A 15,012-nucleotide genomic window follows, 5' to 3' on the forward strand; every position below is an offset into this window, starting at 1 on the left:
TGGCTCGGTTTTTTGTCTTTGTCGAACTCTGCGACGTTTACTAAAACACGGAATACCTCATTTAATCATGGAAACACATTGAGGTGGGCGACCTGTACCATATATAATTAAAACACGTTTAGAAAAGATTATTATGAGTACAGCCTTCATAGTATGTCATTAAGATGAATCTTCACAAAACAATTTTTCTTACTATGTAAAACTTGTCAAATTAACACCAATCTACTGAAGGATTGGCTCTCATTACACTAATATTTTTTTCCTATAATTTTGCAGTAATGCAGGTTATAAATGTACAAAAATAAGACAGAGAAATGTAATAACTAAATAACTTAAGTCTTAAACTGGGGTTTATTGTATATGTTGCTGAAATATTCAAATACAATACATAACAGCCCTATACATGAAATTAATTGCAAATAATGTACATACGAAATAACATCTATGTCCTCATAGACACCTGAATATGATTCACCATAACATGCATGTAAACCTGGTCTCCTTTATACAGTTCAGGTCAATCTCACAATCATAGTGGTATTTCATAATATATAGCTGTGCAAAAATAACTAATATATAAAATATAATATTGTTTTAATCAGACAACCAAGCCATAAATAAATTAGTCCAAACAGTGAGTAATTCATGAAGAAATACAACACGCTTCTCCTCAAACGCACACGCACACAAACAAACATCATTCAAACAGGAAATGCTTTTGAATACACACAGGACCGGTCCACAATCCTACTGTAAGAGACAGCGTTTCATCTTGGTAGACGTCCTATGCCCTTACTGAAGTCTAAAGACAGGTCAGGTATCTTAATACATTATTAATAAATCATCTGTATCATATCTCAGCTCTCTTTTAATGTGCAGATGCAGCGTTGCGCATTTAAAATGTGCTTAAATACCTCGGAAGCTGTAGTTGTAAACAGAAATGCAAGGCAATCTTATACTCGTGCACTGGAGCACTCACACAAAATCTTTGAATCTCAATCTTCAAAACAGACTCGAATGACACTGGGTTTGTTGATGAAAACTTGAGGCTCCTATATAAGTCGTAAGATTGTAGATCATTTGTGCTTAACATAAAATACGAGTTTGTAGCTACACATTTGACTCAATAAAGGAGCGTTTAGGTTTGATGGAGCTGATCAGGATGGGGTTGTCCCGGGCCAGGCTGGCCTGCTTGTGCTTGGTGTCGTTGTAGTGCTGCTGGAGGGGGTTAGTGTCCTTGTATCCGGGTCCAGGATGAAACTTGTCTGGGTGAAACTCAGGCGTGTGTGTGCTGTTATGAATGGGCTCCTGATAGGCGCTCGTTTTAGCATATTGGTGGTCACTGGACGAGTGCGTGTTCATGACAACCCCTACATTGTGACCTACGAGCCCTTCTGGCACAAGTCCCTGCCAGCCGTAACCCGACACTAGGTTGCCATGATGACTTTGCTGCTGCTGGAAACGTGCAGTCTTGTCAATGACGCCCATAAATGGGCGTGGCTTATGCTCAGATTGCCTCGCGTCGGCACTCGCCACAGAATTGCGCATGCGGCTGGTATCCGCCAGGTTTGCGCTGGAGGAGCTGGATACTCTCACGCTGCTACTCCGGCAGAATTCCCCCCTTGGCTCGACGCTGCTTTCAGCCTTCTCTACATGACCAAACTGAGCGCCGCCCTCTCTGGTGCCACCAAGTGGACCCCTGTCAGCACTGCCAATGTCAATGCAGGGCCCTGCTCGAAGCGAGGTGGGCCGGTGGCGGCTCGGCATGGGGCTGGACCCAGCACTTTGGGGCGTCCTGCCCTCGGTGTGAAGCGAGCTGCTGTACTCTCGGTTTTTCATGCTTTGAGCCTGTCTGGACGGAAGACGCCTGTGGGCGGCCCGTCCGGGGGCAGCCGTGGAGACGGCGGATTGGGCATCCGATATCGCTAGGCCTAGAGAATCAGGCAAGGTGCGGCTTTGATGCCAGCTCTCCTTCCTCTTCTCCTGCCTGGAGGATTCTTGCTCACGCCGCTCCTCCTCTTCATCTGCCTGCAACATGTTTATGCTGAGGCTGTCCGGGCTTTTCTCCAAACTCTCAACGTCCTGGTCATCATCGTCGTCGTCGTCGTCTTCTTCCTCGTCGTTGTCTTCCTCATGGTGTGAGGGGTTGCTGTGAGAGGTGGGGTGTTTAGAACCCTGTCGCTGCAGGTGTTGGCATTCTTCCTCCACACGTGCCAGTAGACGCCTGATCTCTCTGTTACTGGGGCACAGACGCGCCGCTTCATAAAGATCAGCCAGCGCGGCTGCAAACTGCCTGAGAGAGTGGAAAGCAGAGAAACTGGTAAATATTTAATCATTATTACAAACTATATGCAGTAGATGGTATAGATCCATGCTCACTCTCTTTGAACCAAGTAAGCCTCACTGTCTGCTTCCTACACAGGAAACAGCCTACATAAACAAGATCTTTAACCACAGTGGAACTTTATAAATGACTAATTTAAAGGAGAACAATTCACAAATAATTTACTCACCCCCTTGTCATCCAAGATGTTCATGTCTTTCTGTGTTCAGTCGTAAAGAAATTATGGTTTTTGAGGATTTTTCTTCATATAATGGACTTCAATTGTGCCCCCCGATTTTGAACTTCCAAAATGTAGTTTAAATGCAGCTTCAAAGGGCTCTAAACGATCCCAGCCAAGGAAGAAGGGTCTTATCTAGCGAAACGATCTGTCATTTTTTTCGGAAAATAAAAATGTGTATACTTTTTAAGCACAAAAGCTTGTGTAGCACAGGTTCTGGCATGCGCGTTCACGACATACTATTGAATCATGTCGAAAGGTCACGCAGAACGTAGCCAAATCTACAGACCCAGTGTATACAAAGCGAACACGCAAAGACTAAGAAAGTGCAAGTAAGTCAAACGCTGTTTACAAACAAAAAGGTACAATGTGTCTCCGAAGTTGTAGGAGAAAATAAGACAGTTTTTCGCCATTCTCTACTTTTTTTAGCCGGAGTACACAGACGATTAACTTAGACGTGATTTGTGGTAGTGATGGAAGTTCGGATCATTTTACCGACTCTGACCTTTGAGTCTCGTTCAGCAAAATGAACAAATCTTTTTGAGTCATTTCGTTAATTTTAGCAAAATCAGCGTCACGTGACAGCCCCATAAGATAAACGAATGACTCGAAAAACCCGAAGACTCAAAACAGGTGAACTAATTCCAGTACAGAACCTAATAGGATGTTGCGCATGCCCGACTGAACGAATCACTCCCTGAGGCGACTTGTTCTTCGTGAGTCACATTAAAGATTCGTTCAAAACGAACGAATGATCCAAGAACGACCCATTGACGTGCATCCGAAAGCCTGTGCTACACGTTATACAAATTACACAAAGTATACAAATTTTTATTTTTAAAAAAAAAATGACAGATCGTTTCGCTAGATAAGACCCTTCTTCCTTGGCTGGGATCGTTTAGAGCCCTTTGAAGCTGCATTTAAACTACATTTTGGAAGTTCAAAATCGGGGGGCACAATTGAAGTCCATTATATGAAGAAAAATCCTGAAATGCTTTCCTCAAAAACCATAATTTTTTTACGACTGAAGACAGAAAGACATCTTAAATGACACGGGGCTAAGTAAATTATTTGTAAATTGTTGTTTTGTAAGTGGACTTCTTTAAGACTCTCTTCACAGGCAGCAGCTTTGAAGTGACTGGTTAACATTCACGTCTGATTTTTGACTGATTAGAATTTTGCTAAGCTAATAATAATAATACAGTACATCAGCCAGCACTGGCAGACAGAGACGTAACCACTAGCATGTGAGCAATATTTCAATGGTTTGTTAACCCACACCAAGTAAACTTTTTAAAAGGTCAGGACTCATTTTCCAAACCCTGACCCAGGATAAATGCAGGATAAAAAGTGCAAGCTCAACAGAACAACACAGTGTCACAGATTTTATTAACACAGATTTTAAAGAAAGTAGACTTGTGGAAGACAGTAATGAAATCATTTAGAGATTTGTTAGAGATTCCCTCGACTCGGCCTAAAATTTGCTTTCACAAACATTGTCGTAATGTGTTTTTTTGAGGTTAAATTGGCTGGCATAATTAGAAGGGAGATTTAAAGAGATAGTAGAGAAGGTTTTCTCTTGGATTTAGCTAGTGGGTGCCAATATTATTTTAAAAAAATAACATAATGGGACACATTCATAAAACATAAGCAGAATGAATCTTTCTGTAAATTGTTCTTAAAGGCGTTCTGACATAAACTTTCGAATTCATGAAGATGTTCATATTTTCAAAGAGATGTACAACTTTTCCACACCATGTGTAAATGGACACTGCATTACTATTTCACAAGTTAATTTGCCCTTTTTTATGTTAAGAAATAATACGAGGAAATAGCTTTTTTTAAAAAAATCTCAAAAGTCAAAGTAATTCAAATTCAAAATGAGTATAAATGAACTATAAATGTTCTGTAAAAACAATGAACAGCAGCTTTCAACCTGTCACCATAATGCAAAAATGAAATATCAGACATAAAGTAGTAGTTTTTAACAGGTTTTTTTCGACTGCGCTGCTTTTCCATTGTTTTTTCTATGTAAACATGGACACGTTTGACTGTTTCACTTGAGTCTCTTGCAGCGCATCATACATGAAATGCTCAGGTTAAAAGTAGTTCACTCCCAGCTATTGGTTTTCCTATTCCACTGCCTGCGTCGCATCTTTGTCAACACAAAAATGCATTGTTTGGTGCTTAGCGATGTGAGCACACCAGACATGAGTGGTTAGTCATGTGTGCCAACATGCGGTTGGATCGTTCTTTTCCCTTTGCGATTCCTCAAATTCTAAAAAGAAAAAAAAAGAAAAACAGTGGCAAAACATTAAATTTGAATTAAAGGAGAACTCCACTTACAGAACAACAATGTACAAATAATTTACTCACCCCCTTGTCATCCAAGATGTTCATGTCTTTTTGTCTTCAGTCGTAAAAAAATTATGTTTTTTGAGGAAAACATTTCAAGATTTTTCTTCAAATAATGGACTTGATTGGTACCCTGATTTTGAACTTCCAAAAAGTAGTTTAAATGCAGCTTCAAAGGGTTCTAAACGATCCCAGCCGAAGAAGAAGGGTCTTATCTAGTGAAACGATCTCTTTTTTTTTTTTTTTTTTCAAAAAATAAAAATTTGTATGTTTTTTTTTAGCACAGACTCTGGGATGCGCGTTCTTGAACAATTTGTTCATTTTGAACAAATCTTTAATGTGACCCGGGGAAAAACGAGTCATCTCTGTGAACGCACATCCCAGAGCCTGTGCTACACAAGCTTTTGTGCTTAAGAAGTATACAAATTTTTATTTTCCAAAAAAAAAAAACGACCGATCGTTTCACTAGATAAGACCCTTCTTCCTCGGCTGGGATCGTTTAGAGCCCTTTGAAGCTGCATTTAAACTACATTTTGGAAGTTCAAAACCGGGGCACCAATCAAGCCCACTATATGAAGAAAAATCCTGAAATGTTTTCCTCAAAAACCAACTGAAGACAGAAAGACATGAACATCTTGGATGACAAGGGGGTGAGCAAATTCTTTGTGAATTGTTGTTCTGGAAGTGGACTTCTCTTTTAATCTATGAAATCTGAAAAATAACTAATACCAATACAGCTGGTGTCTCTAGAAAATAGTTTTTTTCCCCCTATTTAACCATTGACTAGAGCCATTCAACACTACAGTATAATTGGGAGCTATCAATTTTAACATTTATTAGACTTTAAAAAATTACTTCTAATTTAAGTGAACTTTAAGTGAACAATCTTCACACAAAACCATTATTTACCTGTGCCCTTCAGCAAGTATACAGAAATCGAATGATTTGCTCTTTTCGCTTTTGTTTTTTAATTAACAGGCATCACAGCAGCTGGGTTATTAGGTTATTTGCCTGCCATTACTTTAAGAGCTGCCGCTGCTAAATGTGATGCGGATCTGACATGCATGCTCATAGTTTCATTCACACTTCAATATGAAATGATACAGGCTACATACTTGCATGCAATTGAAGCATGCATGCTATGAGCACAGTCTGACATATGGCCTGACAACATCTCATCTGACTACAGTTCACTTGTTGTACTGAAGCTCCTTGTCACTTCTACCTTTCCTGTGCTCGTTAGAGAAAAACATAATTTTTTTAGTGCCTGGTGCTAAAGTGAATTTGGAGTGCGCGTCTGAAAAGTCTACCGTTTGATGTGGTCATAAAGACGTTTTGCGACTAAATAAACACACAGAAGCAGTAGTTGTGAGTGGGGTGGCCAACCCTAGGCCCGCCCTCAGAATAGTGTACGCAGCTTGTGAATTGTTGAATAAAATCATTATTTTTTTTCTTTGCATACAAAAAGTATTCATACAATTCAGATTGAACGACTGATGGCAGATGGACTATTTTCATACTTTCTGGGCCTTGACAGTGTTATTTACTTGGCAGTCAATGGGACAGTCACAAGCCTCCCGGTTTTCATCCAAAATTTCTTTAATTGTGTTCCGAAGACAAAGCAAGCTTTTATGTGTTTGGAACGACATGAGGGTAAGTTTTCATTTTGGGGTGGAGTAACCCTTTAAAGTTATCCTACATTATCCTACAAAATAGCTTTATTAGGTCACATATTGTACACCTTTCTGGAGGTTCTTTTTAGCTGTTGATGTCCTTAAGAATATAAAAAGAGTTCAGATGCAAAAGCCTCTAAATCCATCTGACGTCTTTCTTTAAAAAATGCATTTTTATCAGGCTCCGATGTATAGGTTTCTATGTAAGTTTGAAGTGAAAGTATCTGATGGACATATAATATATGTATTAGAGCATTCACTCAGTATCATCATCTCATTTTTGACCGAGATGGCTTTTAGGGGGTTTTGCATCTGAACTCTTCTTATATTTGCGGTATAAGTGCCAAAAACCATCTCAGTATATTTTTACAGCTCCTCTCTTAGGAGCTCTGTCAAGAACAGGTTGATTTTGGTCCGTCTAATTAATATTCATAAGCCTTTCTTCTGATTGGCCTGTTGATAACTAGGGTCATGTATGCTGTAGCCAGCTGTGGCTTGGTGATACTCAACAGGATGTTTCAGAATGGTAATTATTTATTTAGTTTTTTTCAAACACTGAATGCAGTAAGCTACGTAACTATTGCTTTAGTAAAGCCCCTTTCACACTGCACGTTGATTCTGCACGTTGATTCCGGAAACTTGCCAGAATGGGGACCTAGTAACATTGCCTTCTGTGTGAATGTAAACATGTCCCGGGGTTGATTCCGGGAACGATCCCAGATTGGGAACCTAGTAACATTGCTGGGGTCAGTCCCGGAACGAGTGCTGTGTGAACAAAAGCCAGAACCAATGCCATAAAGGCTGTGTTGTAATGATGATGCACGTTATTGTGTGATTCTTCACAACGAAAAAATATGTGCAAACTGGAATGAAGCAGCGATCAGGGAGTTCCTCACCGTGCTGAAGCGCAGGTCGATTGCCAGTTTAGTTTCAATTTAGTCTTTACGGGTTGTGTGTAAAGCACACACAGATTCCGGAAAATCACTGTGTGAATGAACCAAATTAAACAATTCCAGAACAAATCATGGGACACATTATCCGGAATCGCTGTGTGAAAGAGGCTAAAGCTGACATGCCACTGGTTTCTTTTAATGTTGTTCGGAAGCCTGTACAATGATGTAGTTTCCTGACATCCATCGACCGAACAACGTTATCTTGACTTGTTTTCGTGTTGTTGTTGCTCAGCAATGGCATGGACCTGATGTTGTCTGTGGGTTTTGCAAAATGAGGGTGGGATGGTGGTTGGTGCTCGAGGTGGTGACTAAAGGTGGTGACTGAGTAGTTCGGACGTCACGCTTTTACGGAAGTCACAGCGGCTTGTGAAAAGGCACAGCTACTTTATGCAGGCTGTGTGCATTTTACTGTGGATTGATTGTTTTGAAACCTATATGGTAACTACATAGCCTCTAGACCTCAGTTATCATAAAAAAAAAGCCAGGAAATTTCAGTTTTGACAATATGGGACCTTTAAACATTCAAAAAGAACACATAAACGAGCAGTCCATGACTTATTTCAATTTTGACTACTTCGTAATCAGAGATGTCTAAATTCAGTGCATGTATCAGACCAGTGACTCCTGTATTGCATTTTGTCAGATTTGCCAGTTGGGTCATACTGAATTATTAATAGTCATTTGGTCCTGTATGTTTGGTTTTGCATGCAGACAGCAAGAACAACTGAAGTAATTCTCTCTTATCAGAAACAATTCACATGTTCACATCAGCATGAAGGTTTTTTTTTTTACCTGCTGCTCCTTTTGGCTCTGGCACGTGCATAAAATGCCTCGTAGGACTTAGGCTTGAGCTCGAGGGCCTTGGTGGCAAACTCCTCAGCCATGCCAAAATCCTGTCAAGAACAAAAAAGAAAGAAAAGAGAGAATTTGAGTGACTGGAAGAAGGGGAGAAAAAATGAGGATCAAATACCAATCACGCAATTTTAATGCTTTCTCTTAACTAGACCCATGAGAGCGGTCAGCGCACTCACGGCAGCACCGTTAGTGATGTGCGCATACCAAGCGGCTGAATTTACTTTCTCACACTCTGCCTCAGTCCTTCATTCTGCTCTGGTGCATGAATCTGTAATAGGGAGGCTCTCGTTGAAATTCTGTCCTTGAGTCTAAGGTCAGAGTTTCAATGAGGAGCCATAACTGTCAGCCCTAATGATGCACTTTAAATGTTTAATAGTGGCAGATCCTATTAAAATAACCATTAGAACTTCAGGATGCCTGTGTAATTAGGAAACACGAAGCAGGACACATAGTGACTCTCTCTTTATCTCTTTCTCACATTCACGTAATCTGCTGCCTAACTGCACTCAAAACACTTCTACGAACAGCCTGTGAGGCTCATCTCCTGAACCTAGACAAACCATTACAATTATCCTGGAGGAGAAAATGAGTGTGCATGTGGTCAATATAAAATGCCTATAGCCATTTAATATACTTCATTCTGTTTGTTATGGCACACAGGAGAAGTATTTTCATTCAGCAGTTGTTAGGAATGTTATTAAAGCCTTTAACCTCTAGCCACTGTAGTTATGCATATACTTGCGTGACATACATTGGTTTTGCGGCGGCAGCGGGACAGGTTGAGATACAGGGAAACCCGGAGCTCCCTGAATGCCTTCAGGTCTTCCCCGAAACCTTCCCTAGGAAACTTCCTCAGTGCATACTGATATCTCTGAGCGGCTTCCTTCATCTTCCCTTTCTGAGAAAGAAGGATAGAAGGAATACATGGAGAACAGGGAAAAGAAACAAGTATGAGAGAGTTTCATTAAAGTCTCAGAGGACCTTCATGGACATTTATTACAGTGATCAGATTTAAATGTGGTATTTGTTGCATTTCTGAAAACTATAACTTTCCTTTTTCAGATCTACAGACCTTGTAAAGCAGGTTTCCCTCCTCCATGAGTCTCTGCAGAAGTATGATGAGGATGTCGGGTTTGGAGGTGGCCATGGCCCAGGCAGCGTTACCTTCAAGAGAGAAAGAGAGACGTCAGTCCTGACAGTCAGTAGCACACAGACGGACTCAGAGTATGACTTTCCTAATGCTTGTACCTGATCGTTCATAAGGAGATGTTCTGTAGCCTTTAGCAGTGATAGTGACAGCACAACAGAAAGAAAGAAAAAGAAAAAAAGAGAAATAAAGCATAAAGAACAAATGCAAGGAAAACTCAAGAAGAATAGATGTGCATTGGAATTTGAAGGAAATATAAGCTACCATTCAAAATCTGGGGTTAGTACAAAAATACAGTAAAAACAGTAATATTTTTAAATATTTGTTGCACACTGTTTTGTATTTTAATATCATTTAATATCATTTAATCCAGTCTTCAGTGTCACATTATCCTTTAGAAACTAATTCTAAACTAATGCTGATTTGGTTCTCAGGAAACATTATTATCAGTATTGAAGGAGTTGTGCTGCTTAATATTTTGGTGGATAGTGATTTTTTTTTTAAGTTTCTTTCATGACACTTTTGATCAATTTAAAGCGTTAATATTTTTTTTTTCTGACCCCAAACCTTTTAACGGTTGTATATATACTGAAGTAATTAAGTTAAGCGATAAGGTATGTGAAACTGACTATATTCACAATATATACACTACCAGTCAAAAGTTTTTGTTTGTGTTTCAGATTTTTCAAGTTTTTTAAAGAAGTCTCTTCTGCTCACCAAGCCTGTATTTATTTGATTCAAAGTACAGCAAAAACAGTCAAATGAAATATTTGAAACATTTTTACTATTTAAAATAAATGTTTTCTATTAGAATATATTTAAAAATGCAATTTATTCCTGATTTCAAAGCTGAATTTTTAGCATCATTTCTCCAGTTACATGAACCTTCAGAAATCATTCTAATATTTTGATCTGCTGCTTTAAGAACATGTAGAGTAGATTTTTGAATTTGAAAGAAGTTTAAATTTTAGCGATTCTCGTTCCGATTCTTAACAATTCCTAGTTTCGATTCCAATAACATAAAAAAGGTCAATAAAAAATGAGTTCAAAAATGTATTTCAAACAATAAATTTTTAAAGACAAGTAAACAGTAATAAAATAGGAACAAGCAAATAAATTAGCAATAGCATACATAAATACAATTAAACAAATTACAGGTACAGAAGTTTAAATCAAAAGCTTAAACACTGCGTAGTTTTCATAAATAGTTTATCTCTTTAAAATTACAAAAGATTTTCAATCAAGATCAGTGAATGATTTTTTTTTCTTGCATTAACATTAATGACAGGCAGTATGTTTATTAGGCTGCTGTCTCTTTAACACCGAATGCACGCGGATCTAAAACTACTGTTATACATGCATTTTCTTTCTCATCTGTTTACATTCACTTTCGACAAAAAAACAGCTGTGTTTATGATGATATACTGACGTATTTTGTGCATATTGAGCGGTAAATGTGAAAGAGAAGTCACATCCGGCCAGGAACGACCTTTATTGCAGTGGAAATGGCCGGGAACCCGCACCGGGACCATTGTTCATTGTGCTCGCGCTTCAGATGTGTGTTGTGCATACAAACAGTGTGCAAGTGCTTTCCCTTCCTGTGCTTAAACCGTTTGATTTTAAAGTTTAAAATCACATTAAAATGCGAACGCAGAAATCGTTAAGCTGAACCGAAATGCACGCGCCTTATCGAATACACGGTTCTTGGAAATTTGGAACCGGTTCTAAAATGGAACTGGTTCTTGATGCCCAACCCTAGCTACTAGGCAAACTGGTGCTTTGATTTTAGAACAGCTGAAACGTTGTATCAACCAATCAGCATCCAGGACTGTAATTGTCTGTTTTATGATAGAGAAAGAAAATGTTAAAATGTCATAAAATGTCACAAATGCGACTTTAGGCTTACTTTAGGAGAGCTATAGTCACAAAAGGATAAAAGAATTTATTGGCAGACTTTCTAAAACAGAAAACCTCTTGAGATGGTTTGGATGGGAGTTTGACATCTAAAAAAATGGAAACTAGATCTTTTTGCTTGTTCTGCAGTATTATTTGTATAGCAGGGGGAAATGAGCAAGCAAAAAATTGCAAACCTCTATACTGCTCTTTCTAGTGGCTAACTGGAAATATCAGCTAATGCTAATTTAAAGCATGGGTTATTTTTCAGTGGTTATGGAGCTTGCTTACAAAAGTGGGAGATTTTTCTTCTCTCCAATCCACACAGTAGCTTTTCTGAGCCATGTCTAGTATGTAGACAAGACAAATCGCACCACAACGTCATTAAAATGCATCTGGCAAAGTCATTGCCATCATCAGCCCCAGACTGGCAGAGACAGTTGCCGTTTCAGATGTAATTAGACGTTTTTAAACTGGAGGGGGAATATGTTCTCCTAAGGTTTGCACTTTGTGACTTTGAACAGAAAGCTGAGTGGACTTCGCTATAAAAGTCTTTGCCCTGACGCAGAGTGTGAACGACAGTCCCATACATCACCAGCGTCCTACTTAACCGTGGGCTAGCAGTCCTGCACGGCTCTTCGGCGAATATGGCCTGGTTTCAATTGCATTTAGGACTCAGCAAAGGAACGCTGTGCTTTTACTCTCCAAGAAAAGGGGAGAACAAATGGAACTCACTACATTCTAGATTTAGAATGGACAAGGCCCTCTGAGAACCTGACTGTGGCGATCTAGATTCTAGAGGACGGCACATGAACCCAGGAGAGATATAAAAGAATGTGTGTCATGATGTTCTGAGGTGAGACTCACCCAGTTTAGCCCCTTTCTTCAGCAGAGTGACCACAACTGAGGTGTTTCTGCTACCGATGGCCCGGTCCAGAGGTCTCATGCCACTGTAGTCCATGTGTTCGATCGCCGCTCCGCACTCAACTAGGTAATGCACCTGAAACAGATTGCTCAGATATGGAACTGGCATGATACTGAGATAAAAGTGTCCACACAGAGAAAGGTTATCTCGGCTTACTATATCTGCGTCCCCGTAGAAAGCAGCCAGGTCCAATGGGGTGCGCCCGTGCTTATCCGTGTGGTCAATCTGAGCTCCCCTCTCCACCATGAACTCCACCACTTTCTTCTGCCCTTTCAAACACGCCCACCCAAGCGGGGTCAGACCTTCTTTATCCACCGCTGTCATATTTGCTCCTACAATAAACACACAATCCTTGTGGACCTTATTTGATAGAAAAACGTGAAATGCAGACAGTGGAACTAGAGAAACAACACAAGGTCTCAAGATGCATTTTTTAAAACCTGAATTTCTTTCTACTTGCACCAATTTTTTACAATAGCATCATATGTGAGATGCTTCAAAAGATGCAAGAGGCAAGTGCAACAGTCAAAGATGTCCATCTAGCATGCGTTTACATAGAATAAAAAAGTGCATTCTGTGTGAACTAGTCCTTACACTTAATAAAAATCATTCAAGATTTCACAGCAAAAACACATGTAACATGACTTAAAGGGATAGTTCACTTTAAAATGAAAATTCGATTAATGATTTCTCACCCTCATGTTGTTTTAAATCTGCAAGACCTTTGTTCATCTTCAGAAAACAAATTAAGATATTTTTGATTTTCTGACTTTCTGACCCTGTATCTTTGAAAGGCTTTTGTCTTTCAAACACATTAAAATGCACAAATTCACAAACTTTTTTGTTATCATCTACTCTTATATTTACCTGAAGTACCCCTGAGATTTTAAAATAAATATTTTAATAATTAAAAATCACATTTGCATGTTTAGTGGTTCTCTGACCTTGGTAATGGTCACATGACATCCATGTAAACAAATTAAATATTAAGAAAAATTTCGGTAAGTTTTTTTTTTTTTAAAAGCTTTTAAAATGATTTATTTTAATGTAATATTTTTATGATATAATTAATTATTAGCTTTTCTTTAAACTCGTACATCCTCTGCAGTTCCTTCACAAACACCAGTTTGGGAAACCTTGATGTAATATAACATTTAATGCACTTTGTGTTGTTAATAACAACAAATTAATATATTTTCTTACTCTTTGTATTTTTATGTCAGTATGGTACAAGATTTTTCTATTTAAATCAATGTGATAAACAGGTTAGTTCAAAAGTGATCTGAAAGTAATCCAAAAGTAGTTGGATTATATTACCTAAAATGTGTAATGTAACAGATTACGTTACTAACTACAATTTTTGTCATGTAATTTGTAATCAATAACGGATTACAATTTGTAAGTAATCTACCCAGCTCTGGTTCATCGTCTATAAGTAAGGCTAGGCAAAAATTTGCAAGTCATCCACTCCATCTTGTATTATTTTTTGAATAGTATGTGTCTCCCTCTGCTTGTAAACAAGGCACAGCATATTCGGGTTCTTCAGTTCAACCACTGATGTCACATGGACTATTTTAACAACGTCCTTACTACCTTTCTGGGCCTTAAACGTGGTTGTTGCATCTGTGTTTATGCAGGGTCAGAAAACTCTCGGATTTCATCAAAAATATCTTAATTTGTGTTCCGAAGATGAGCGAAGGTCTTACAGGTTTGGAACGACATAAGGGGAAATAATGACAGAATTTTCATTTTTGGATGAACTATCCCTTTAAAGGCGAATATTTTACAATTATGCTAAAAGGAAATTTAATGACTGACTCTCTTCTGTACAGTATTTTCAGCTAAAGTTTTGAGCATGTTGATAATTTAGAAGCCTTAAAAATGTGCATATCAAATATGATACAGCAGACCTTATAGGGCTTTGCTAGATAGTGACACGCAAGTCACGATTACTGACCCTGTGAGAGCAAAAAGTCGACAGTCTCCAGGTGTCCCTCGCTTGCAGCTACCATCAGTAGAGAACGACCATGTTTATCACCGCAATTCACATCTGCGCCACGCTGCAGAAACAACTCTGCTATCTAGAAGAGAGCGAAGGAAAGAAAGTCAAAGAGATGAGAGGTGTCAATGCAAAATGTCTTTTTTTTTTTTTTTTTAAATAAAATGTGTGTAATAAATGGACTTACCTGCGTGTGTCCATGTCGCACTGCATTAAAGATGGGTGCCACCCCTCTGCGGTTAACCTGTGTTACACTGGCACCTTGATCCAGCAGAAACACACACCCCTCTAGTTTGCCCCGGCCAGCAGCAGCGGTTAGAGCTAGAGAAGATATGCAAGCTCAAAATGATGATCTAAGCAGCAAAGCAGACTCAATCGCTGGGAAATATGCCTACTTCCATACTATACATATTGCAAACACTACTACTTTACTATTCTACTTCAAGTACAGTAAAAGTATGATAATAGATGCAGTGTAATGTGGTGCATTTACAAACCTGTTTCACCCCACAATGTATCATGACCATCAATCTGCACCGAAAATTCATCACTGTTCAATGCGAGCATCCTTTTTACCACCTGTAACACATAATTAAGATATTCAAGATAGTATATATTTAGTATTTGGGCACTGAATCTGTGTGGGTTTGG

At 38.9% G+C, this 15,012-nt stretch overlaps 1 protein-coding gene across 2 annotated transcripts in view; it reads right to left on the reverse strand.

Moving 5' to 3' along the window:
- Nucleotides 1-315: 315 nt before the first annotated feature.
- tanc1a (tetratricopeptide repeat, ankyrin repeat and coiled-coil containing 1a) overlaps nucleotides 316-15,012 on the reverse strand; it is a 108,998-nt gene continuing 94,301 nt past the window's right edge. The window contains exons 18-27 of one of the 2 annotated variants that reach the window (XM_051111928.1): nucleotides 14,859-14,940; nucleotides 14,549-14,682; nucleotides 14,320-14,443; nucleotides 12,519-12,694; nucleotides 12,305-12,437; nucleotides 9,646-9,675; nucleotides 9,470-9,561; nucleotides 9,149-9,295; nucleotides 8,335-8,435; nucleotides 316-2,293 (exon numbers count right to left, since the gene is read on the reverse strand). In XM_051111928.1, coding sequence (XP_050967885.1) covers nucleotides 1,111-2,293; nucleotides 8,335-8,435; nucleotides 9,149-9,295; nucleotides 9,470-9,561; nucleotides 9,646-9,675; nucleotides 12,305-12,437; nucleotides 12,519-12,694; nucleotides 14,320-14,443; nucleotides 14,549-14,682; nucleotides 14,859-14,940 — 2,202 coding nt within the window. In that variant the 3' untranslated portion in view covers nucleotides 316-1,110. The remainder of the gene's footprint in view (nucleotides 2,294-8,334; nucleotides 8,436-9,148; nucleotides 9,296-9,469; nucleotides 9,562-9,645; nucleotides 9,676-12,304; nucleotides 12,438-12,518; nucleotides 12,695-14,319; nucleotides 14,444-14,548; nucleotides 14,683-14,858; nucleotides 14,941-15,012) is intronic. The other variant, XM_051111929.1, reaches the window with a different exon arrangement.

Source organism: Labeo rohita, chromosome 6 (assembly GCF_022985175.1).
Source record: "Labeo rohita strain BAU-BD-2019 chromosome 6, IGBB_LRoh.1.0, whole genome shotgun sequence".
Classification (NCBI taxonomy): Eukaryota; Metazoa; Chordata; class Actinopteri; order Cypriniformes; family Cyprinidae; genus Labeo; species Labeo rohita.